The sequence below is a fragment of the Haemaphysalis longicornis genome, unplaced genomic scaffold (assembly GCF_048455015.1).
Source record: "Haemaphysalis longicornis isolate Haplotype H1 unplaced genomic scaffold, Haemaphysalis longicornis Haplotype H1 scaffold_12, whole genome shotgun sequence".
Taxonomy (NCBI): Eukaryota; Metazoa; Arthropoda; class Arachnida; order Ixodida; family Ixodidae; genus Haemaphysalis; species Haemaphysalis longicornis.
The window spans coordinates 2,318,255-2,343,304 of NW_027526225.1; the positions used below are offsets into that span (position 1 = coordinate 2,318,255).

The window sequence follows — 25,050 nt, forward strand, 5'->3', positions numbered from 1 at the left end:
AGATGTACATATACACATAAAAAGTGCTGTATACCCACATACAGACATTACAAAGTGAACGGTATGACATAGGAGACACTCTGCAATAAAAGCGTGGCACAATATTTAATCGCATATCAACCTTCTTTACAGACAGCGTCAAACCAAGTCCGGTCGGTCGCGAACAACCTCAACATTTCAACTTCCATTGGATGAAGCTTCCCAGGGATGATGAGACTGTGTAGGGGACTGCCCAGGTCGTATGTAGACATGTGCTTCAGCGAAGAACAGGCGATTTGCTGCGTTTCCATGCCGATCCGAGCCAAGCCGACGCAGGGGCTGTCTTCGTCATATGCTGCGACAAAATAACGAGAATGTAAGAGGCAACGTGCGATATAAATGACACATGCAGTTGACAAAGAGTGATGATTACTCATAATTTCATCCAACTACTCATAAAACGAAAACTGGAGAGTATGTGCTCACCTAAGCTGCCACTGTGGCCAATTATTTCATCGATGCATTAGCCGCAGTGATATAAAGTGCAGACCATTTATAACAACCACTTATAGTGCGGTACACGATATAACACGGGTTTTTGTGACAACCGGTTTACCTTCCATGGAACTGAATGCTTAAGCATGCTGTTTAACTCTTTCGCTACCGCGCCTATCAAAATCGATCAATTTGATCGATACTTTTGGGAGCGCCTTTTCATAGCGTTCCAGGCGTTTCTCGAACAAGTAAAGCTGTTCGGAGTTAGATCAGAAAATGGCCTTTCAAAATCAGTTTTGTTTTCATTTTTGCTACGGAAGCGGGATTTTTTACACGCTTTTGAATCACCTGGGTGTGGAAAAGGCGTGGTCATCGCGCGTCACTGCTACCAACGAAGAATGCGTGCAACTCGTAATTACTCTGCACCAGCGCTTGTTTTTTGCTATCAGGGCGTGAATGGGGAACTAGAAAACGATTTTCAATCGTCAGGTTCACGCTCTGACAGTAATAATCCCAGAAATGGGCTGAAAATGTCAAGCAGTGCCTGGTTGCAAAGATACTTTATGATTTTAGGCAGTTTTATTTCCTTTGCGCACGTTGTTCTAAGTACTGTGTTAGTTCTACTTACCCCAGGACCATTCGCAAACAATTTACAACAGTTTCGGTTTCGTTTCTGCATCGCGAAATTCATATTTAGCGCTACTACGCAGTTACCCAACTTCAAGGCTACCTGCCATGGCGCCTGAAGCGTCCGCGACTGATCCTCGAACAAATCACGGCGCTCCTGATTTCCCCCCACCCTAACCCGATTTCTGCGATAAGAACTTCAGATGCAAGTCAAAAGATCACACCCAGTCGCCAGATATCTGTTCCGCCGAGGACGGCGCTTCAAACCGGTACACTGCCAGCTGTTCGACTTCCAGTTTCGTTTCCATGCGGGTATATCCGGGTGTCTAATGTTGCTGCTTAGTTGAACTGTCTATTCGGACGGAGTCTCCGATAAGTTTTTGTACTGTTTCATTTGAAAAATGTTAGGTGGCGCTGCAATAGAGGAGGCTCGTTGTGCTGATCTTTTTCATCGCGCAACTGCTACTCGGCCAAAGATCGCAGGGCACGGTTCTAGCTCATCGTACCTCATTTTTGCGAGCAAGGCTACAATTGCGAGTAAGAAGCGTTTTGAGAGATAACTGACCGTGAACGACAACAAGCATCAGCCACGGCGTTCCGTTTTCAACTTCATGCATTTTTTTCCGCATCGCGTGCTAGTCCCAAATATTATGCTCGCTGTAAATGAAAAGTCAGCCATTGACATGATGTTTTTACGTTATGTGGGGGCAAATTGGTGCCTCTGATAATGACAAACCGCCAGGTTTATTCCAAGAAACCACCCGAAATTGCACATTTTGAATTGGAGGTTGGGCTTCACCGCATGACACGAGCACCGTGCATGCTAGCATTTTTTTTTATATCTGACAAACTGTTCCGCGCAAGTCGACATTTTTTCTAGGGCGTGTTTTTGAAATGTTTCCCTACAAAATGTATATTCTAATTTTTTTCTACTACCGGTGGTTTGATAAACACAACTTTTTTTTTTATCATTTTTGACAACTTGACAAAAATTTTGATTTTGATATTTTTTTTTAAAACTATGATATATAAATACCTTTAAAAAACTGGTGTTATTGGAAAGGCCGTTAAATATTCTGAATTTTGTGTTCCTGCAATTAGTGCCTAATCAATTTTTTAGCAGGAAAAAAAAATGTTTCCTTGGACCCCTAAAATTAGTCAATTTTCCGGCAGTAGCGAAAGAGTCAAAACATGGTTGCCCAAAGCACAATACCATTTATAGTGGGGTTTTTTGGCGGGTCTGCTGATCGACTGGTACAGCTGGGGCACGGTTTTATGTCAAAAAAAAGAAAATGGAATGAGATGTTGCACGCTCTCTGCTCTCCTCTAAATTGGACATAGAAAATACAAAAAAAGCACCCTTTAGACCACGTGTTACATTTGGACTTACGTGATAATTAAAACTGCCCTTGCTCTTGGTGCACCTCTGAAGATAGCGAGCCCTTGCATGCGCATTAAGTTGTTTTTATTAGGACGTTACGCAGATAAGCAACCGCCCTTTTGTTCGAACTGCCCTTTTTCGAACATCTGGAGATTGCGATGCCAGACGTTTTTCACTACCTGTACAAGCAACCACCTTCACCATTGCGAACACAAGGTTGTCTCGCCAAAATAAGCCGGGTTTTTCTCCCTCCCTGCGGCATCCATTGTTCTAGACCCGAAGAAATTAACACAGACGTGCTCCCTCAAAACCCAATATAAGTTAAAACTACCCTTGTGGTTTGCAAGACCGTGCAGCAGCGCGCGATGAGGAAAGAAAAGATGAAATAAAGACAGTGCTTCTGTTTTCAAGCGGCCTTCATGAGGGATCATAAACAAGGAACGATTGAAAAGTAAGTCGCGATGTGGGTGGATTGGCGCATGTTTTGTTTATGGTGCAGTACTGCTTGAACTGCGGATTTTCGCGTCTCCTGTGAGATACGTTACAAGCAGTCTACATTGTACAAGGATGCTACCGTATTTTTGCATGTACAGGGTTCGTACGGGCTTCAAAAGCCAAAATTCAAGGGTTTTGAAGGACTTTCAAGGACCAGAAAACACATTTTCAAGGTCCCCATCTTATGTTTTATCTGGGATTATTTATCACTTTTTCAACACAATGCAAAATTGTGTTATTGCCCAATACCTAAGAACATTACTGCACATTCAGATAGGTGCTATGGGTTCATGAAGGCTGTCCCAGCTTTATTTTTTATTTCATAGTTTGTATTTAGAGGTTTTTCTTTTTTCTTGGTGTTTTGCGTAGGCTCTTTGATTTCAAAACTTAGTTAATGTTGCCTGCATCTCCTGCTTTGTCAGCAAGAGTACCAGCTGAAATTACCTCAGTAAGTGTTGCTGCAAGGTAGGATGAACTATGCACACGTCCTCCATTTGCACGTAAAAGCAAACGCAGATGGAGCGTATGAGGCACAGCAAACATGCAATGAAAGGCCGTCCACAGACTAGATGGAACATGCAAGATAGAGAACAGAAGCCAGCTTTCATGGGATTGTATCGTGACATGAATTCTATTGAGGAGTGCTGCTCCCAATATTGTCTCATAATAATAAGAATCCACAACTCGTAATTTCACGCAATACACTGAAACTTGATTGTTACAATGTTTCTTTACATTTTTAACACCTAAAATTTACGACAAACACTTTAAATTCTTGTGGAAAAGATGGGGCCATTGGTTCTCTCCAGAAAAATCAAGGGTTTTCAAGGACCCTTTAAAAATTCCAGGACTTTCCAGGCCTTGAAATTTACACGTCTAAATTCAAGGGTTTTCAAGGTTTTCAAGGACCTGTGCGAACAGACATTTTAACTTTGGATGCGGTGCCACCAGTCACTAACTGCAGTTGCTTCTGTTGTGGAAATGAAGGGGGATGACCGATGTCGCAGTTGCTATTTGTTATAACCAGCAAACATGCAGTGGTTCAGTCAGCTATGCAACGACGACGAGAAGCCTTGCCAATGGAAATGCAACGTACAGAAGTGGTCAAAACCGTGCGTTGGAGCGCGGCCGCACATGCGGACTTCTGCACAAGCCACGAATACTGGGAGTGTGCAGTGGGATCTGCCACTCGCGTAGCTCCCAATCAAAAAGCATCGCAGATGTTGAGTCCTGCAAGCGTGGTGAATGGCCAGGGCACACAGCGGAAGAAGCTGTGTGCTATAGCTATTTGTCAGTCTCGTGAACTCGACATCTATGATTCTTCATCTTCTGCAGACAGTGAAAGGAAAGAAAGCTTGTAGAAGATGCTGTAAAAAAACAGTGTAAATACAGTCATGAAGCAAACAAAGGATGTATTTAATAAATTCTGGGGGCTAAACATAAATTAGAATTAATCGTTTGCAACATGCTGTAGCATTCTTTTGAGCTTGTTTTAGTTGTACGGTGCCCACATTGAACTAGGGCATGGTTTCTCAAAGTGGGTTCCGCGGAACCTTGGGGTTCCGCAGGCCCCTCCTCAGGGTTCCGCGAGCCACTGATAAATTTTCCCTGGTTCCGCAGTCGCAAAGTCTTATATGGTGAACTTGAGGTGCGATCGATCTAAGGAACCTCCATTACTCACGCTCGAGTGTCAGTAAGCACATCTCGGTGCATAACAGAAACGCGCGAGCTGCGCAATAAATCTCGCCAGCAGCTTGTAGCCAGCCAGACTCCGAAAACGGGCCATGTGGTTAAACTACTGCACTTTAATCTCGGTCTTATATTACCCCCATGCGCATTTCTCCTGTTTGGAGATAGGTGCCGCTAGCGTACGCATTCGCGTAAAGTCGACGAGGGAAAAAAACGATACCCTTGCTTGCTTTTGAATTTATTGCACGTTAATGTAGCATGAACGGAATGAAAAATGGCGGGAGGGGGGAAGGGGGGGGGGGGGGGGGGGGGGGGGGGGGGGTTCCTTGGCACTTAACGGAACTTAGCAGGGTTCCCTGGGACCAACATGCCTGAGAACCCCTGAACTAGGGGTTGATCAGTTTGGGAAAACATGGTTCCCTGCTTATCGAGCGTTCCTAACCTCTCCTATAGGAGACAGAAATTGCTCCCCGGTACGTGTCTCTTATAAAGGGGTTCGAATGCACAAGCTTAAACCGCTTCATTGCTGCCTAAACGTCCAGACCCCCGATACAGCCAGATAACACCATCTGCTTACTGTGTCAGTATCGGTTGAGATAAAACACAATACTATAATGGATAGCTCACAGAAAAGCTTAAGGACAAACAGAGGCAACTTTTAACAGCAGTTGGTATTTACTTAACTAAAACAACAGTCAAACGTAACCAGAACAAGCTCTTCACCACCGACACTCACCCAGCTCAGATGCCGGCACGCCCTCGGACTTCTTGACCTCCAGTATCTCAAGCAGCTGAGACGCGGCCTCGGATGCCGTCATGAAGCGCGGAGGCTCGTAGATGTCTCGGCCCCTGCAGAGGTCGGTAATGAGCTTAAAAGTTTGACTGGGACCGATTTTGCGCACACTTATCACAGTAAGCACTCTGCAATTTGAGGGTCCAGTTGCAAACAACGGAGCCACTCTACGCGCGGTCATCTTGGACACTAGGTCACACACAAAGGAAAACACGTGCAGCTACTGTATTAACCCACATACGGCCAGCAAAACCCTAATTTTTGGAATCAACATTAAAAAAAAAAAGAACATTTCGGAAAGTATTTGTGCTTCAGTCGCCATACCTTGACTTTGAGCTGGTTGCCATGGTGAAGATGCTGCCCCCAGTGTGGTGCGCTAATTGCACGACTAGAAACACAAATAAAAGCCAGTGCGGCCCTATATACTTGAATTTTTCTGGATAACTATCATGCCCGTCGCAGCAGTAGTTGGTTCTGCGACCAAACTCATTACCCCCGCTGAAATCCGACGTAAGCACTGTGACATGGGCCGGTTTGAGGATTTCTTTTTAGAGCAAAAACATGAGTTCCCATTCCATCCTCTTTGGTCACCCACCTGGCTCTGCACCCTCTTCACACTTTATTTCCTGCTATGCATCGATGCCTACAGGCAACGACAAGCTACGCACAAACATGCCCGACCAATCAAGAGTAAAGTTCCACACCGCCCCTTTCCTTACTCAGCTGATTGGCTGCCACTGCATTACATCACTTGTCTCTGCACCAATACTGTTTCACTTCCCTCTTTCTCGCACGCTCAGCAGTCTCAAAATGACACAGGTGCTTTTTTTTCAACATGACACCTCTACAGCTAACGTAACAATGAATCTCAGGACGGTGTGCTGTTGATCTGGATGGTGTCCCACTGCGAATAATGAACTGCAATTGAGAGACAAGACAATGTAGAAAATTAAAGCTATTCCACTCGATGTGAAAGCTGCCGGAAGTTGAGAGCAGTGATTCGCCATAATGGGCTGTGGCGCCATTATCCGCTCACTCTTATACCATCCATCACACTCTTTGCCGCCCTGTCTCATTCCTCTCCTGATGAATTCAACAAAGGTTTGTCTAACACATTTCAAATTTCCCGCCTTCACAGAGCTCGCGCGCCCCCTGCCTGAAACTGCGCCAGTGGGAGTTCTGTTCTTTTTGTGCTTGCTCTTCCTCCCGCACGTGCCGGCGTTGCACTGCCACTTTTTTTCGCTTACTATCATAAAAACCAATTCAACCAGCATTCCTAACTAAATTAATGCGGGTGCTGTCGGTTAATTGCATATATTTTGCCTCAAATGTGCTTACAGTTTTCTTAACGCTATACAACAGGGGAGATAGATGTATGACAAGCGCCAGCGGTTCGTGAGTTTCGAACGCTTATGACTGTACAAACCGCTTGGCTTTTGAAGCCTCTTTGGGACGCCCCGACGACAGCGGCTACAACAGAACGCCGTAAGACTCTACTTGGCTCCAGCTAGCAAGCTACAACGACAAGGCCAGCCCCTAAAGCGCTCTGCACTTATAAAGCTAGCTAGCCCTTCTCTAACGACTCCGCTGCTAAAGTTGAAACCATGGGACCGCTCCCCCAAGGCAAACAAAATGCCAGCAGCCACTGCTGCCTCGTATGGTTACAAAGTCAAGTGCAATTGCAAAACCGAGCCTAATACGCATAAAATGCCACTCGTTTCCACTTCCCCACACAAGTCAGCTAGCCCGACATGTCCCGAGATCCTAGCGCAGCTTTTAACAGAAAAGGACAGCAGCTTACAAGCTGCTTGTGAAACGGTTTGTGAACTTCTTGACGGCAGTCACGCCCCTGACTCCACTAACGTGTGGGAAGGCATGCATTGGCCTACAGGCCGCTGTTTAAGTCACCATCTAGGGAAACACCAGCTCTGACCGCAAAAGAAAAAAACAGTCACACCTCGCACTGCAACACATGCGAGTCACTTTCAAAACAAAAAAAAGTGCTGAACAGAAGCCACAAAAGGTCGCCCATAGATTACTGTAAATGTCCACTTTTTATGGGCAAGGATCGGCCCCATTTTGAGAGTGAACCGCCCATGGCACTGCATGATATACGCTTATGTTTATGAGACAAGTCATTGGCAGGAAAAAAAATGACAACTGTTGTGCAAGGATACATTTATGTTTCTGTCCTCTTTTCTTTTTCTTTTTTTTTTCAGTCTAACGAAACTAGCTGCACATCTGCCCGAAATTTGTCTTATTCGTTGTACTGTCTTAAAAGGACTATGGAGACAAATACAAGTGTAATTCAGTCAAAACAGTGTCATGGTGCAGTAATTCTCGTGACAATTTTAACAAAAACTTCAAACAATTACGCTAGATAATAAGGAAAACGCACGAAAGAATGACTTGCGACCAGGCACTTTTCTGATTGATTGATTGTGGGGTTGAACGCGCCGATGCAACGCAGGCGATGAGGCGCGCCGTAGTGGAGGGCTCCGGATTAATTTTGACCACCTGGGGATCTTTAACGTGCGCCGAAATCTCGTGCACACAGGTGTTCTTGCTTTTCGTCTCCATCAGAAAAGCGGCCACCACAGCCGGGAATCAAACCCGCGCCCTCTTGTTCAGCAGTATGATTCTGACGAGGCAATCTTTCGAATGAACCAACCTTGTGTTTTCTCTTCAAGGTCCCTCTAAACCACTGCAAAGAAACATGACTCGGCGATTGTAGTGGGGCCTCTGGTTCTATTTGACTGCACAACTTGAACACTAACTTAAAGGAGCACTGACACGAAAATTTCATGTTACACTTTTATTACTTTTATCGATGCTTAATGGTCTGGCCAACCTGAAACAGCACTTTAAATACTTCAGCGCACGATAGTTAATTACATTGAACGGCCTGAAAATCGTTTGTTTCAAATTCCCGCGCTTTCATCCCGAACGGCGCATATGACAGAATCCCGGCCTGACCTCACCGCTTTGTGCGGACGTCACCGGCGCCCGCTTGAGCGCCCGCTCGCCGCTCGTGGGGCCGCACGCGTGAAGTGACGTCACGAGTTTTTGACAAGCGCTGTCGCGTCACTTCTTTTGGCTCTCCCTGGATGATGTCACGCTGATGTCCATTTGCTGAGTGCCGCTCCGTCGGCGCGATAAATGAGATCCAATTGAACTATGTTCTTCGCGTCGCAGGCCGCTCATATTTCAGCCAGGGTATTCTGTTGAGTGAAGGAAGCGAACTGTGCAATAATATTAACGCCGAAAATCGGTGTCAGTGCTCCTTTAAAGTTAGCACACTAATAGGTAACTACGTTTTCAGTGCTGGCCTCCGTTGCAACCCTCCTGTCCATATTAGGTCAGTGCAGCACAAAATTTGAAAGTTGTTCAATACTTCCGCTGTTTTTTCAGTAAAAAAAAAACGCCCCTCGTCGCTGGAATGGAGCTGAGTGAGCTTTCCAAGGCCAGTTCTTTGAAAGTGAACCAAGTTGCACTGTCTTTATGTCCCCCTTCAATATCCGCAAACAATACGCGTCTAACCTTGAGGTGCGACTTACTTGATGAGGTTCTCGATTGACTTCTCTTTCATCTTGATATCTGCAACAGCATTGAGAGAGATGAAACGCAACATTGAAATCAGTCAACAAGGAATGGTCGATTCCCTAAACAGCTAGCACTTTTTTTACCTGTCCTAATGCACTCCTAACAAAAGCTTTGAAAGGTTCCAATGCCGTTGCTGTGAATTGAAGCTTCAATGCGTGAACACATTTTTTAGAGGCGAAGCCCCTTCGGGACTGGGGCTGTTGGCGTCTCCTGTCCTCGTCATAATCGTCGTCTCATGTAGGAAACCCTTTTACGCCTCGCGTACCAAAAAAACATCGGGACACTCGTTTACGCCTCGCGCTAGAGAGCTCCGTGCTTCAAAGACAAGAGACCTTCACAGCAAAGCTGTATACCTCCACCCCCAAACGGTTTCATCTCCGTTGGCAAAAACGCCAAGGCACCAAGAATACACTTGTAGTACATTGCATGCTTTAGCCCCTCCCCAGGTTTCACGTTAGTAGAAATGGCCCGGGATTTTTTTTTTTTGCATCTTCAGCCTTTGCCCTTGCTGACAACTGCTGTTAAATAGCTACTCTCAAATACAAAAGCTCCGAGGCATGTTGTTAGTGCAACAAGCAAAGCATTAAAAGATAGAAAAAACACTCGTTTCTGGAAACTGTTTCAGCAATACTGACACACCTTTTAAAAGTCGGCCACACATTTGCCTCCCCAGGAATCTAGTTTTCGAATTGCATAACCAATGTCCCAACCAGTTATTTTTTCAATACTACACTCATTGCATACTGTTACTAATGCCAGTTCAACGTCATCAATTATGTCTCGATACAGATAGTGGGGCCATAATCTTTTAAAGGGGCACAAAGTAAACCTTTGTTCAATTCAAAAGAGCTAGATTTTGTATTCTTTGGCGTTCAATCAATTGAACTCCAGCAACCAAAAGACGTCCTGCTAACGAAAAAAAAAAAAAAAAAGCACAGCGAAAGCTATAGCTCTCGCCAGCACAGAACGGCACTACATGATTTGCTCGTCGCAGCAGATATAGCTTTCGTGGTTTTCTTTTGAAAGTGGCTATCGAATGCGTTGACTGCTGCAACTGAATGAAAGCCGGCCAACAACTGCCACTACACTGCTGTAATGATGTAATTCCAGCTGTCGAAGAACGCCAGGACCAGGAAAGAGAAAAATCTCTTGAGCAAGTCTCTAACTTATCTGATTGGCATACAGCAGTAATTTTCGGCTGAGGTACTTTGCGACCGCCGTAATCTAGGTATGTACTGGATGTGTTGGTTGACTATGTTCTGCAAGCATTTAAGATTTTGGAAAAGTTGAAAAAAGTGTTGCAGGGTCCCTTTATTGTGCATTCTGCATTACAACCAAAGCTTCACAAAAACTCCAATTTTAGGCCCTTAACTCTTTCGTTACCACGCCTATTCAAATCGATCACCGGTGATCGATGATTTATATTGCCTATTTCAACATGTTGTAGTCGTTTCTCGTACACCTAATGCAGCCAGTGATTACTCTAGGCATTGCCCTTTTAGAATCAGTTTAAATTTTCCCGCTCCGGCGACATTGAGATTTTTGGCGGCGTTTTTTGCGAGCTGAGGTGCGCGTGTTTTTGACGAAGGGGGCGTGGCTGCTGCACTTGAGAAAAAAGGATGCAGGTCGTGGTTAGGCTGCATTACCATAATATTTTTTTTGTCAAAAGGCTCCTGGCAAGTCAAATACCAAATAATGGGGTCAGCTTTGTAATCCGACAGCGTTGAGAGGTGATAATTACTTGAAAATGGCCCCAGCTATTCACTAATGATCTTTGGTTCGGACAAAGGGCAGCTTTATTCTCCCAAAGCTTATTTCTGATGGTCCCCCGCATGTCTAGCAAGTGTGCCTGACATTTTCAACCAGTTTCCAGCAGTTTCGGTTTCGTTTTCGCATTGCGAAATTCATATTTGGCGCTACTACGCAGTTACCCAACTACAAGCTCATTTGCCATGGCGCCTCCGTTGCCCGCTACTGCTCCTCAAAACAAGCATACCGCTCGCGCTTCCACTTTATCTACGCCTTGTTTCTGCGATAAGAGCTTCCGCTGAAAGTCAAAGGATAACACGAAGTCGTCGGGTATCAGTTCCGACTAGGAGAACGCTTCCAATTGGCCTTGAACACCGCCAGCTGTTCACCGGCCAGTTTCGGTTTCATACGAGGGTATTTCCGGAAGTCTAGTGTCGCTTCTTAGTAGTACTGTTTATTCTGACAAAGTCTCCAACAGCCTTGTATTTGTTTCTTTTCGGAATTGTTAGGTGGCGCTGCAATGTAGTAGGCTCGTAGTGCTGAAGTCGCTTCACAGCCCGACGGCGGCTTGGTGAAAGCTTGCTGGGCATGATTCTAGCGCATCGTACCTTATTCCTGCAAGCAGGGCTACCATAGTGAGTCAGAACATAATAATAAAACGCAAATGAAAGTTCTGACTGATGAGCGATCATCAGAACGTCAACAAGCATCCACCAAAGAGTTTGGTTCTCAACTCCAAGCGGATTTTTTCACATCGCTTGCTTGCCTTCAATATTGTGACGGTCATAATCATTGACAAGGTGTTTTTACATCACGTGGAGGCTAATTTGGGCCTTTAATAATGTCAAACCACCAGATTTCTTCTAGAAAACTATCCAAAATAGCAAAACTTGAAATAGAGGTTGGGCTTCACCACATGGCATGGGCACCACGTGGGCTAACATTTTCTTTTATATCTGACAAATTGTACTGCGGAACTCAATTTTTTTTCTAGGACGGGTTTTTGAAATGTCTACCTACAAAATGTATATTCTAAATTTTTTCTACTACACGTGGTTTATTATACACAACTTACTTTTTTCTTTTTTCTTCGACGCGCGGACAAAAATTTCGAATTCGATAATTTTTTTCGGAATCATTATTTAGGAAAACATTAATAAAACTGGTGTCGTTGGAAAGCGCGTAGAATAATCTGCATTGTATGTCACTGCAATGTGTGCCTAACCAATATGTATAGCACAAAAAAATGTTTTGTTAGACCCTTCAAAATTGGTCAATTTCCCGCGGTAACGAAAGAGTTAACTTCTATTTTTTTTTTTTATCACCTTTTCTTCAAGCAGCTGACTAAGCACAGGGAAAGTTACTGGCCACTTCCTTACCCAGAAGGCAGAGTGTGTGTAGGCCTCGTTTGCGGTTGGCGGCAATCTTGTCGTAGTAGCTGTGTGGTCTCCAAGTGTCGGTCCACAGGACTATGGAGACCGTCTCGCCAAAGTTGTACAGCTGTGCACGTCGAACCAGGGAAGAGATGAAAAAAAAAAACTCAAAATCACGCATGAAGCACAAAGAGCTTGTTTCGAGATCAAACTGCACGAGAAACGTCTCAAAAGGCGCCGGAACACATTAGTACCACCCTCATCGCAATCATATCCGACTGACACTAGGCCTCACGAATGACACCACTTATCTCATTCCTGACTGTAGGGTTTAATGCGCCGACGCAACGCAGGCGATGAGGCGGACCGTAGTGGAGGACTCCGGATTAAATTTCACCCCCCATCTTTAGTGCGCCGAAATCTTGTACGTGCGGTCGTTTTTGCTTTTCGCCTCTAACAGAAAAGCAGCAGCCGCGGCCGAGAATCGGACCTGCATCCTCGTGCTCAGCAGCGCAACACCTCAGCCACTGAGCCACCGCAGCGGGTATGTCACCACTTATCAAATACAACGACAGATATCATTTTAATGATCGATAATGATTGATTTTTAAGAGGTAAGGAACAAACCGGGCATGTGTAAAAACAAAACATAAAGGAGTGTGGAACAAGTCGAAATAAGAGGCAGTTGGAACAGGTACTTGACTCCAAGTGTAACTGTCCTCTACCATATTACACCAACTTTCTTGTTAAATTTGTTGTCAGTCGACTCCCTCGCCTGCATTATTTAATAATGTAAACACAAACACTGCAAGGCATCCTTAATCCTCTGTGGGTCAAATGAAACCTGTCTAGATCTATGCTCAAATGCATAACTAAACTATAAAAGGCCCCATATGTCTTTCACAGCGTGCACGCCACAATTTCGAAATTCCCCCCTAGAAGAAAAGATTTTTTCTTTTTGAGCTCATGTTCTTTTATGTTTAAAACGTCTAATGTCTCCAACTCCCGTTAAACCCGCTGACAGATAACTACATAACTGCAATTGCAGATGTCTCCAGCTTTGCTAGAAACTTGAATGAGCAGTTTCTGTTAACATGCGGCTGTTACTGAGCTAGCCTTCCCTGTAGAATCTGTGAAATAAAGAAAAAAATGCAGCAACCGAGAATTTGAATAAAAAAACCAAAGCGCTGGACAACACAATGTCTCAGGTCTCTGTGCTTTGACTTTATCCACAGTTTTGTTCCGGAACAGAGTTTTATTGCCACAATTTCATAGCCACAACAAATTAGCCTGTTTTTGTTTAAAGGAGTACTGACACGAAATTTCAAAGCTGTGATAACTATGTGAAACGCTTCCTTTTTATCAGGAGATATCTCCCAGCAAGTTTCAACAGCAACAGTTCAGCGAAACATATTTAAAATCCATTTTAATCTTCGCCCGCACGAGAAAGCCCAGAGCGGGCCGACGTGACATCATCTGCTACGTGCCCCAAACTGTCGACGTCGGGGCTCCCGTGACAAAGCCGACGCGCTGGCTGTGGTTGGCGCGCGCTGCTCGGGCGTGTGTACACGTCATGGTTTTGGGACTGACGTCATGCTGCTTGGGCCTGTGGGGACGGCGAAGACCTCGGCCGGTCTGGGCGCGCGCGTGCGCTCGCTCGCGCGCGCTTCCAGAGAGGCAGCGATGCGGCAAGAATGGTGACGCCATGTGATACATGCTGTCATGGCGGCCGCTCGGCGTTTTTCAGTCGAAACCGAAACTGGCACGAATAAACGACGCCGTAAATGAATGTTTACGCTGCGCTCGACCGTCTGATCTGTCATTCTATGATTAGTGGGCTGGTAGGCACGCATAGCAGCGAAAAAAAACGTAACAAGAAAATTTCGTGTCAGTACTCCTTTAACATCAGTGGCGCCATGTCTGCCAGATGGCGTTCAAATAATGCACTGCCTAAGGCACAGGCATGTGTGAGCATTTGGCTGGGACACCCCCCCCAAAACAAGAGAGAAACAAAATTGTGGTAAAAGAACGTGGCACGGAATTTGTCCACCCTCTGCAACTTAAATTTCCTTACAAAATTTACACAGGAACACGCGTTACAGCAGCGGGAAAGCAGCGTTATACCATTTGGTTTATAACTACAACCACTAATGAGATGCAGTAATGAATGAGAAAAAGCTCGGTTTGATTCAATAGTTATCATAATGGTTTTACCTGGCATAACTTTTTTTAAAAAAAAGCACGTTCATCGGAACGCCTCATCAAAGCCACTTTTCAGGACACTGTGATTTTCGTTACGCTTGTCCATGCACTACTAACTTCTAATGGTTAACACCTAACACAGCCATAAGCGTCACAAGGTGTTTTTCGCAAAGCTTTGCAATAAAATGCACCAAAGTTCGAACCAACCTGTGCCCCTCGTATAAAACTATTTTCCAGGCAAAATAATCACAAGAAAAGTACCTACCCCCCCCCCCCCTTTTGTTTTTATCCAGGCACTGAACGCACGTAACATCAGCTTCCCTTAAACACTGCTAAGAACATAGCATCGTTGACGGTGGAAATACTGGTTGCAGATTACGGCCAAGCTTGGATTAAAATATTAATCTCAGTAATCTTTTCTGCAAGCAGGCATAAAGCTTTTGAATATAAATCCATAATTGCGGCAATAGTCTGGGGACCCTTTACACATTCCTGCATCGTGCCGAGACAAAAGTCGCAATGAGATGGCAATGCCCCACAAAAAATGGAATGCAAATGGAGGTGACAAGTTACCGTTCAGATCAGAACGCAGAATAAGTGAAATGCGGCTACAACTGCCCAGGGTAACGCAGCTTTTCAGGAACCATGGTAGGCTGTCCTTAACACCACTCGTTCTCCAAATATAAACAGCATGGTCCCAAATGCAAACCAAAGCTCAACTCAAAAGCACAACGCAACGCAGCTGACTTCAGGCCTTCTTTTAATAAACAACTGCTTCTAGTTTGTCAACTGCAACCCAATCAATTGAGTTCAATTCAATTCAGACTTTATTTCCAACAAGAAGTTGGGGGTCCCCCAGGCGAAAAGTGGCCATAAACACCACTTGAAAGGTGCCTGAGGTCCCGCTCTCCCAGCGCAGACAGTAGCAGTGTTCTGTTTCCTCCCCCGCCGCGGTGGTTCAGTGGCTAAGGCGTTACGCTGCTGAGCACGAGGACGTAGGTTCGATTCCCGGCCGCGGCGGCCGCTTTTCTGATGGAGGCTAAAAGCAAAAACGCCAGTGTGTACGAGATTTCGGCGCACATTAAAGATCCTCAGGTGGTCAAAATTAATCCGGAGCCCTCCACTACGGCGCACCTCATCGCCTGCATTGCGTCGGCGCGTTAAACCCTACAGTCAATCGATCAAATGTTCTGTTTCCTTTTTCAATTCAATCCAACACCCCAAGTGACATCAAAGAAAGTTGCCGTAACATGGCAGTCAAGTGGTACAGCTCACTGAAGATCAGAAACCATCATCATAAGTTCATAACACATCATCCACCGAATTTTACTGCAAGCCCAGTCCTGCCTCCCACTCAGGTGAAACCTACCACACTTACCCATTTAACTACTACAGAAAAAAAAAAGACAAAAAATCCCGGGCCGACTAACGTGAAACCTGGGGAGGGGCAAAGCATTCAGTGAATAAGCGTATTCTTGGCGCCTTGGTGTTTTCGTCCATTTCGTCCACGGGGATGAAACCATTGGGGGGGGGGGGGTAGAGGTATACAGCTTTGCTGTGAACGTCTTTTGTCTTTGAAGCGCGAAGTGTTCTAGTGCGAGGCATTGAAAAACGAGTGTCCCAGTGTTTCAGTACCGTGACTACATGATACTATTACAATGACGAGACGCAGACAGCTCGAGCCCCTAAGAGGCTTCGCCCCTAAAGCAACGAGGACACACCTGAAGCCCGCAGCAGCCCACTGCGGTCAGAATCGACGCGTTGTGGACGACCTGAGTCCTGACCCCCATCTCGTGCGCCCTCAACATCAGGTCCGAGTGGGTCGTTGCACTGCGAGGGAAGGACGGTTTAATCGAGCGCACAAGCTTGCAATTTCTTAGCAGGAGTTTTTTTGTTAACCGCCGATATTACGATAGGGACTGCAAAGCTTCGTAGCCCCAACATGATACAGCTCGTTGAAAGTTCAGTAACTTAACCCCTTAACAATGCGCAACTTCTGAGCCCACGTGGTTTCATCTCGGCGCTAAATCATCGCCCAGCAATCCAAACAACCGCATGAAACATATAGCATCGATGTCTCAAGTGCACCTAAACATCGTAAGAAACAGCAGTCATTGTTAAAAGTTTCTAGACCATGTAAAAGTTAATAGGCCACAAAGAATACAAAACACAAGCTCACCTCTCAAGCAAGACTGAAATGCTTTATGCAAGAAAGCTGGCCAAAGCAGCTTTCTTTCTTAGTGTAATAAAATAGTTTGGTCACAGTTGAACGTTACGGTTTCGATTGGAATTCTTCACGGCCCACGAGCTTTCGACACGGCCCAGAGAATTTTGACAGAGAGTGTGCGTTTACGGAGTACATCAGCAATAGTAAGCCACGTGCAACACATTGTCGGAAAGGGATGCTCCAAATTTTGTGTCACCTTTAACACGTAACAGGACACATCTGCGGTCGAGTTGAGAGGGAACGATTATGCGCGATTTCTCATCGCGCGTAGTTTCGTTAATTGTGAACGGATTTTCGTAATTCTTGTGGGAGGAGATTTCTGGGACAATAGACTTTATCCCAAAATACATTACTAGTAGTCGATGGCAATTGTTGCAGAGTCCCTTTAAGAAATGAAACATTTTATTCACGAATGGCTGGTCATGGGTTCTTTACACATCCTTACTTGCATACATATCATCTGCGTGCCCAACCTGTCGGTCCGCATTTGGGGCCTTTCCGGTCGTTGAACAAATCTCAGCTGAGAGAAAGTATCTCGACACCACAGCTTCGGTTAGCTAGGCCCAGTAATGTCAAAGTAGCATTTGCCAGCCCAGAGTAGCGGGCACTACAGTCATGCCAACACTCAATGAGTTCAACAGCTGTGTTTTGGGGGCTTGCTTCCAGCAAGTATACAGGTTGAAAATGGCGGACCATCGGCCCCCACGATTGTGCAGATTGCTGCATTGAAGAGGTCTATTCGGGGAGAAATCTGGTTTAACCGGATTCCCTTGAAACATGTTCAGGGTGTAAAAATAGGATAAAATCGGGTTTTACCCGACAACGAACAACCCTAAGCATAAATTAACCCCGTCCCCTGCACTACTACAGCGATTTCCATAGCTAAGGTGCTTTTCCAGCGTGTAAAGCTCTCATTTGAGTCGGTCGTACCCGAGGGGGTCTCCAACGACGAGGAATGCCACGTCATCTTCTTTCGCGGCTTCCAGCATGGCGGCTTCGAGAAAAGAATAAAAATACTGCCGGTTAAATGCCAGACAAGGCACACACTTTGGCACAAGTCAACAGAAAAATCCTTGGCTGAGTTGTTCCATTTGAGCTTGAGTAGCCCATGAGAGAGCACACTGGGTCGCAATGTGTCTCGCACACAGTGCTGAGTAATTTGCTTTTGAAATAACACCAAAATACTTCAAGTTATTTCTTTTAATGACCTGAGCCAGAAATTTTACGCTGCGATGTTAACCGTATTCAAACAGGTGCATGTCTACATTTCCTGTTTTCACACACAAAAAAAAAGAATATAAAGCAATCTCTGTTCAGTCAAAGAAACTTTTGCACAATGGGCGTTTGTGTATGTGCCTTACTGTATCAGTGGAACTGCATTCGTGATGCTGTGACTGAATCTGCTTTCTGTCTGTCATTGCCTTCTGTCAATTTTTCCTCTCTTTTTTTACTATTAATTTTGCCTTAGTTTGGGAGTAAGCCTTAAGCTGCTCTTAGCCATTTTCTTCCTCTCCATGCAACATTTTGTTTCAACAAAGGCACATGCGATCGAATATGTTACTAGTAGACTTATGCAGGCATGCACATAAGTACATCACACAGTAGTCCCACCCAACATGGATGTTTTAAGCCCCTTTTGATATGCAGCAGGCTAGCATAAAAACACCCAGCCAGCAAGTTAGAGCAGGGAGCCTAATTTTGTGCCGCATCAGATCTACCAAAATGAGTGACAAGCTCAAACACCCAATGTAAACAAACACATCTAGGCAACCTAAAACAGCTTACAGCATTCTAACACCCTTTATACTATGATGAAGATCACAAAGAATTTGCCAAATACTTAAACGGCCGTTCTCGCCACATACCACAGTGCTTCGGTACACTATGTTTAACACTGGAAGGGTGAAGGCTAATTCGCATATGAGTTGCATCATGCTATCTGTGACTAGCAGCAACTATCGTGTGTGAAGAAGTTGAAAGGAAATTAGTTCAATTACCGTTAAAAACTGCCCTGGTTGCATGGACATTAACAAACCGTTTCTAGCATACCAGACCAGCATCTTTTGGTAAGACAGTTCAAACATTATCATCACGTTTCATGTATGTAAATATCCAGAATGGTACATGTGCTGTTTATATGTTTGTTTCTCTTTTGTTAACTACACCTGCACCTTCCTATGGGCACAGTGGCTAAGGATGTCCAACTCATTAAACAAGGTGTTGGTTCAAAACTGGGCCACCAGATTTTTTTTTTTTTGTCTTCTGCTACTTCTTGCTTGTTTGATGCTTGAGACTACAGACTGTCATGTACACAGTGTTAGACATACTTAAAGAGAGTTCATGAAGTCATCAGCTCTGGCATTCAGAATGCACTGAAGGGTGATTTTGACACAAAACACACAAGTGGACTGAATTAGTAATGCGAGAGGTCAGAAAGCGATTCCGAAAGTATTTCTATGCTTTTGCACGACTTCTTTCTTTGGTGGCAGTTATAATCTAAACAGTATGCCTTTAACTGCCATGAAATTCGGCTAGCACAACATCCTCTACTATTACAAGAATCACGAACTTTTTCACCCTTGAAGGGGCCATGCGGACAAAATACGAGTTTGTTTTATTCGAATGATTTTGTGTTTTAATGTGTCCGTAGCGCTACTCCGACAGCAAATGATGCTGTATTCACTGAGAAATTAATTAATTTAGGTCAAAATTTTGATTCTCTCGCCAAATCGTGTTTCAGATGCGTCAGCAATGAAGTCATAAGTGTGCCTATTCAAACGAACTTCCACTGCATCCTTCGGCTCTGCAGCCTTGCTTGCCGTCAGTCCTCCCAGACGGTGCTACCATACTCATCCACGAACCGTCGTCCGTTGCTTCATTTTCGACCGTATTTTTACCTGGCTTGTTTTTGCTATTGTAGAAAGTAATTGTTTCGTGAAACATGAGGTATTCTCGACCAACAGGGTCACGTAAGACAACGTTGCTTACGCCAATTGGACAGTGCCGTGCAAGACAACTCCAAAGCGGTGGACTGCTGTGCAGCTAAAACAAGCATAGTGCACCCAACCAACAGCAGTGTGCATCGGTACTTCTATTTTTGCGTATATTTTCATAACTTTCATTGTTTATTCCTCCTTTCTTAAAGCTTTAAAATGAATAAGCATTACATTTAAGCGCAAACAGCTCGCTGGGCAAGCTTATAAGCCCTGCCTAATTTGCATTTGCTGGCCTTAGCCAATTCGCACAGCTGGGCATATATGACATCGTACGTTCTGTTGCGGGAAATGAGCTAGTGGGTCGCATGGCCATTCCCTTTTTTCCTAATTATATAGCTTATTTGAGCTAAGTGTGAGTTAAAAGTGGTGTTAGTATGGTTCTAACGAAGCCATCTTTCGCATGAGCCAAATGTGCTTTGTCTGCATGGCCCCTTTAAGGACTGGGCTTGAAATTTTTTCAGTGGCCCAGAAATATGCTTTTTTTTTTTCACTTGTTTTTCTGTTTACACAATGACAGGCACTAACCACAATGACAGGCACCCACTGAAAGCAAGCAAACAGGATGGTGCTTGCCATGCTAAAGCTGCTACCAATCGAGCCCACTGCACCGGTGCTCGTCACTGCACAGTATGTTCAAGCATGATGTACGCACCACAGCCTTGCTCCACAAGCTCCCGGTCAGCCAAAATGAGTTCCTTCCCGTAGAACTGTTCCTGCAACGGTAGAATAATCCTCGCTAAAGCATGAATGCTGCACCTACGGCGGTTACACCCCTGTTGTTGACTTAACCAAATGACGTTTCTGCTAAGTGAGCTTGTGTGGTGCAGTAACGAATACAAGTACAAAAGAACCCCGTTGATACGTTCCCAGTTCATACAAGTTCCCGGTTTCTACACTCTCAGTTGTGAACACTAAAAATGCCCCACAGTACGTTTCTTCCCAAATAGTACATTTATCCCTCACTTTTTTTTTTAACGTATCAACGAAGTTGTGCAGGGTACGAGTCATCGTTCTGCCACCAAATGTGCACACGTTGTACCGTATGCATCTTAAAGATACTGCAATAAAGCCTCTGTTATTTCAGTGAACGCGATTAAAAGGTGAAATGAGATTTACGACAAAGGTGCCGCAATACCATTTTGTATCTTGAACGCGGTTCCTATGCTCCCAACTATTCTGACATCTGGACAACAAAAATAGAGAGTTCAGAGTGTGTATGCTCTCAGCGACGTCCATACACATTCCCATGCGTTCAAAAGAGAAATGAAATGCTGAAAACCGTGCGAAGGACCAAGACAAGAAACAATGCACTTCATTCTCAGGGCAAGGAACAAATTGGCACCTTGAACGTCGCGCCTGTGTCAAACTTACTGCCGATACTGTATTTTCACGCGAAAAACTCGCACCAAAAATTTTAGCGGAAAAGTAAGGGTGCGGATAATACACGGGGTTTTTCCAATAGAGCATCTTCACTGCAATACGCGTTCTGCCGTGAAGCTCCTACACAGTAACACTTACTGGGCCTTCAATGGCAGCGACTGCACAAAATGTACAAGGACAATAAAGAAAAAACCAGGACAAGCGCACTCGAACAACGGAATTTTATTAGTGAATTGTGACTTCCGCCTTGCAGTCAGTGTGTTCTACTTGCTAAATATACGCTTTTTTCTGTCTACATAGTGTGTGATGTGTTGCTTGAGCAGCAGCTTTGGTGCAGCCTTTCCTGTATAAAATGTGCGGCTAATACGAGAGGATTTTTTTTTTCTTTTCCAGCAGGCTGAAAGTGGGGGTGCGGATTATATGCAGGGGCGGATTATACATGCAAAAATATGCTATGTCATTGACGTTGTTGTCGTCATCATCATTCTGCTTGTATCCACTGCAGAACGAAAGGCCCTCCCATTATACTCGAGCCATTCCGGCTTTACGATGCTCAAGTCCATTCAATGCCTCCAAATTTTAGGTGCGGAGTACCTTAGGACCACACAATGCCCGTCCGCGTCCGTGTGCATAGCAAAAAATCACACAGGCACCGGCAGGATTCAAGCCTGGGTCTGATAGACCAGACAGAGTTAATGTCAGTCGTCCTACCCATTAGGCTATGACCGTGAGTGAGTACCCCGGAGTCAAACGGCGTACTCCCTCGCCTGTAACGGTGCAGAGTACCTTAGGACCTCCGAATGTCGGCCCGCGTCCATCTGTGCGCACACCACCATCAAGCGAAATTCGATTTGAGCCGGGAGTTGCAGTTTCATTTAGGGAATAATCAAGGTGCAACTCACGGCACAAATAGAATGACGGTCGGGGCGCAAATCGGATGTCATTTCGAGTCCCCGTACTCCACCCCTCGCCATCATCCACAGAGTGGAGATGCTGCCATTTCCTGTTAATTTCATCCTACAATAGGCAGCTATTTTCCCTGCCCCCTGGGGACAGTGTATGTGGTGTGAACACGGATTTGTTGATGGCTAGTTTGAGTGCTCAACCAAGAAACAAAACAGCTATTTAGCAGCTACTTTTCAAAGAAGTTAAATCCCTCAAGTGTGCCAGGAAAAGCAATGTGTCGATCAAACAGACTCGTTGTTAAACCAGCCCAGCTGCTCAGAGGTTAAGGAAGTCAGCTGTGAAATTAAACACCGCAAATACGATTCCTTGCCACAAGAGCTGTGACACTGCTCAAGACAAAATTCTTTTTTAAAATGCATGGGTACTAGTCTAGTTGCACTCCTTTAAAAAAAAAAAAAAAAATCTCCGCATCTCTGAAAATTTGGAACCCTGCCATTTTAATGCAACAAATTCTGTTCATAAGGTGTTGCGTATGGTGCTGTGAGCCGTCTAAGCGCGAGGCATAATGGGTGCTAGATGAAACTTGCTTAATTCCCATTGCGGCACCTTCATAATCCCTAAAAAGAGAACCTAGACCCTGTGGGACTTTTCAAGATGTCGAGAGAAACCGCAGAACTGTAAGAAAGAGAACAGCAGAAAAGCACTATAACTACGACATTACTGGCAACAACAGCTGGTAGTAACTTTTGCAGAAAATAGGGGCCAAAAACACAGATGTTAGCTCGTCAAGTTTCACGGTGAAAGCGACTTTCAACCCTACCTTATTCATTTGAATATTTCAATAAATTGATCTAAGATTGTGGCTACTGAATACAACAGAAGCTAATCTCTGTGAAATTGTTCCTGCGCTTTAAGGGTTAGAATGGTAAACCAAGTGGACCTGTCAGTTTTCGTGCGAAAGCATTAAATGGGCCATTTAATGCTTTCGCACGAAAACTGACAGGTCTTGGTTTACCATTCTAACCCTTAAAGCGCAGGAACAATTTCACAGAGATTAGCTTCTGTTGTATTCAGTAGCCACAATCTTAGATCAATTGAAATATTCAAATGAATGAGGTAGGGTTGAAAGTCGCTTTCACCGTGAAACTTGACGAGCTAACATCTGTGTTTTTGGCCCCTATTTTCTGCAACTGTCGTCAGAAACTCCCGGCCGATTAACGTATTCCCATTTCGCTGCGACGGCAGCATGACCAACCAAGTTTTTCACATGCTCCCTCACGGGGGATTGGCAAGTTACGACGGCACCTGCTGTCAGAAGTTCACGGCCGATTCACCTTTTCTTATTGCGTGCGACGTCAACATAACCACTCGAAGGAGCGCTCAGCAGCGATCGATTAGAGATACATGTTTTTAGGCGATTAGGTGCCTTCGCAGACTTTCTTCCAGTGAACGTTGCGACGTTCACATCGATCTGCGAAACATGTTGTTTCAAACAATCCGCCCAGCTCGCCAACTAACGAGGTTCGCAGAAAAGTTCGGTAGCTTTGGCATTTTGAAGAATCTGCGATCCCATCAGTTTTTCCGCCACAGCCACGTATTACCCATCATTTGAAAACGTATTCGCACCAGGCAGATGTACAGAACGGGCTTGAACGAGCAGACTTGTCGACGGGAAAAAGCTTACCAACTGGGCCGCTCCGACTGACAGCACCGACGTGTAGGACTCGAGATACACCTTGGAACATTTTTTCACGATGTCCAGTCCCTTGATCGTGATGTCACGGACATCGCCGAGGCCTAGACCAACGAGGTAAAGCATAGTTTCCTACTTTAAGGTTGTTGTTTATTAGTGAAGTGGCTACCCTGGCTACTGAGAGCAATGTAAACACGAAAACTGCGTAAACCACGTGCGATGCGCGCGAGTAAAATGATGATGCCGATGTCGTCCCTGATTTCTAGATGTTTCTAGTGCTCTTGGCTATCGTCCATAGAGATTATGTTATCGTCTGCTAGGGCACAAAATAGATTTTATCTCTTGTATTTTTGGAGGATTTAGCGAGCATTGTCAGTGTGGCATTCAATTAAACTGTTGCTGATAATGAAGTGAAGATACGTGAAAGCGATCATTAAGACACTTCGCTTTCGTTCGCCCCTTACGAGTATACGAATAACTGCAGAGTTTATAGGATATATTTCAGAACTCTGAATAAGTGGGCTTACAAAATGACATAAGTGACATACGACATACAAAGGGGGGGCCCCCGACACCAGCGATGCGAAGAATGCAGGTTCGTAGCAACGCATGCAGCTAAAAGGAGGAAATTATTCCACGTTTTGATTGGCTCCTGAAACCACTGTCAGTTGGGGACAAAAGTTAGGGACATTTAGGGAATTTGTTGTTGCAGTGAGCAGGCTTGATGTGGCTTCGCGCGTCGCCTCCTAGGGAATTCCCTGTAAGTAGCTGAGAGGAGGCGATGGCCAGTGTCTAGCAGCAGACGACGCAAGAAACGGCTGGAACTGACGCTTCCTTTTGTAATTACTTCAATTTTTACGGGTGTCTTGCTGAACAATTTTTTTAATGCGGAGCGTGCCTGCCTGACCGTGTCCATGGTGTCGCCCCGAGTTTGTCCTGCGCTGGTTCCTTTATTCTTAAAAAAACTTCAAAATTTCTTTCTCCTCTGTGTGGCCCTAATATATTACTGCTGGCCCGCGCCAACCAATAATCAGATTTGGAGGACGTCTTCTTCATTATTTCTCCGACACTTAATTACCTCTGCGTTTAAGTTTCTGCTTCTTTCAAGAACGATGAGAAAATCATCCGTTCACGGCTGCGAGATTTACTACAACCGCGCGTGCACCCGGGAGAACAGTTATCGCAATAGCAGTTTTACTTGTGCAGTGTGCCACATTTAAACTAAAAAGAAACGTAGGATAAGATACTGCCTTCTCTAGTCAGTTTCCAGATGTGGTCATTCCAAAATGCATATTTATTGGCAATAGATGGTAGCGTAGCTTATTTAGTGGATCTAAGTCTAAACAAATTTGTGTTATTGCAGGATGCTTGATTGCTGACACTAGCCCTTTGTAGTAACCGATGTAAAGCAAGCATTAGATTGCTTCCAACTTACAGGCTTCAAGAGCAGATGTGAAGGCCA

At 44.9% G+C, this 25,050-nt stretch overlaps 1 protein-coding gene across 3 annotated transcripts; it reads right to left on the reverse strand.

Annotated features, from left to right (window-relative positions):
• Positions 1-81: 81 nt before the first annotated feature.
• Positions 82-23,823, reverse strand: Dph5 (diphthine methyl ester synthase). Of its 3 annotated transcripts, XM_077692717.1 has the most exons (9): positions 23,580-23,823; positions 20,262-20,322; positions 17,544-17,607; positions 16,108-16,216; positions 12,191-12,311; positions 9,017-9,056; positions 5,784-5,847; positions 5,403-5,515; positions 195-334 (listed from the first exon to the last, which is right to left on the reverse strand). In XM_077692717.1, the coding sequence occupies exons 1-8, from the start codon at positions 23,712-23,714 to the stop codon at positions 5,450-5,452; spliced, it is 660 nt and encodes a 219-aa protein (XP_077548843.1). In that variant the 5' UTR covers positions 23,715-23,823; the 3' UTR covers positions 195-334; positions 5,403-5,449. The 3 variants fall into 3 exon arrangements, with proteins under 3 accessions (XP_077548841.1, XP_077548842.1, XP_077548843.1); XM_077692715.1 differs by lacking the exon at positions 5,784-5,847 and having other exon boundaries at positions 82-334; positions 23,580-23,822; XM_077692716.1 differs by lacking the exons at positions 5,784-5,847; positions 20,262-20,322 and having other exon boundaries at positions 82-334; positions 23,580-23,808.
• Between the last annotated feature and the right edge of the window lie 1,227 nt (positions 23,824-25,050).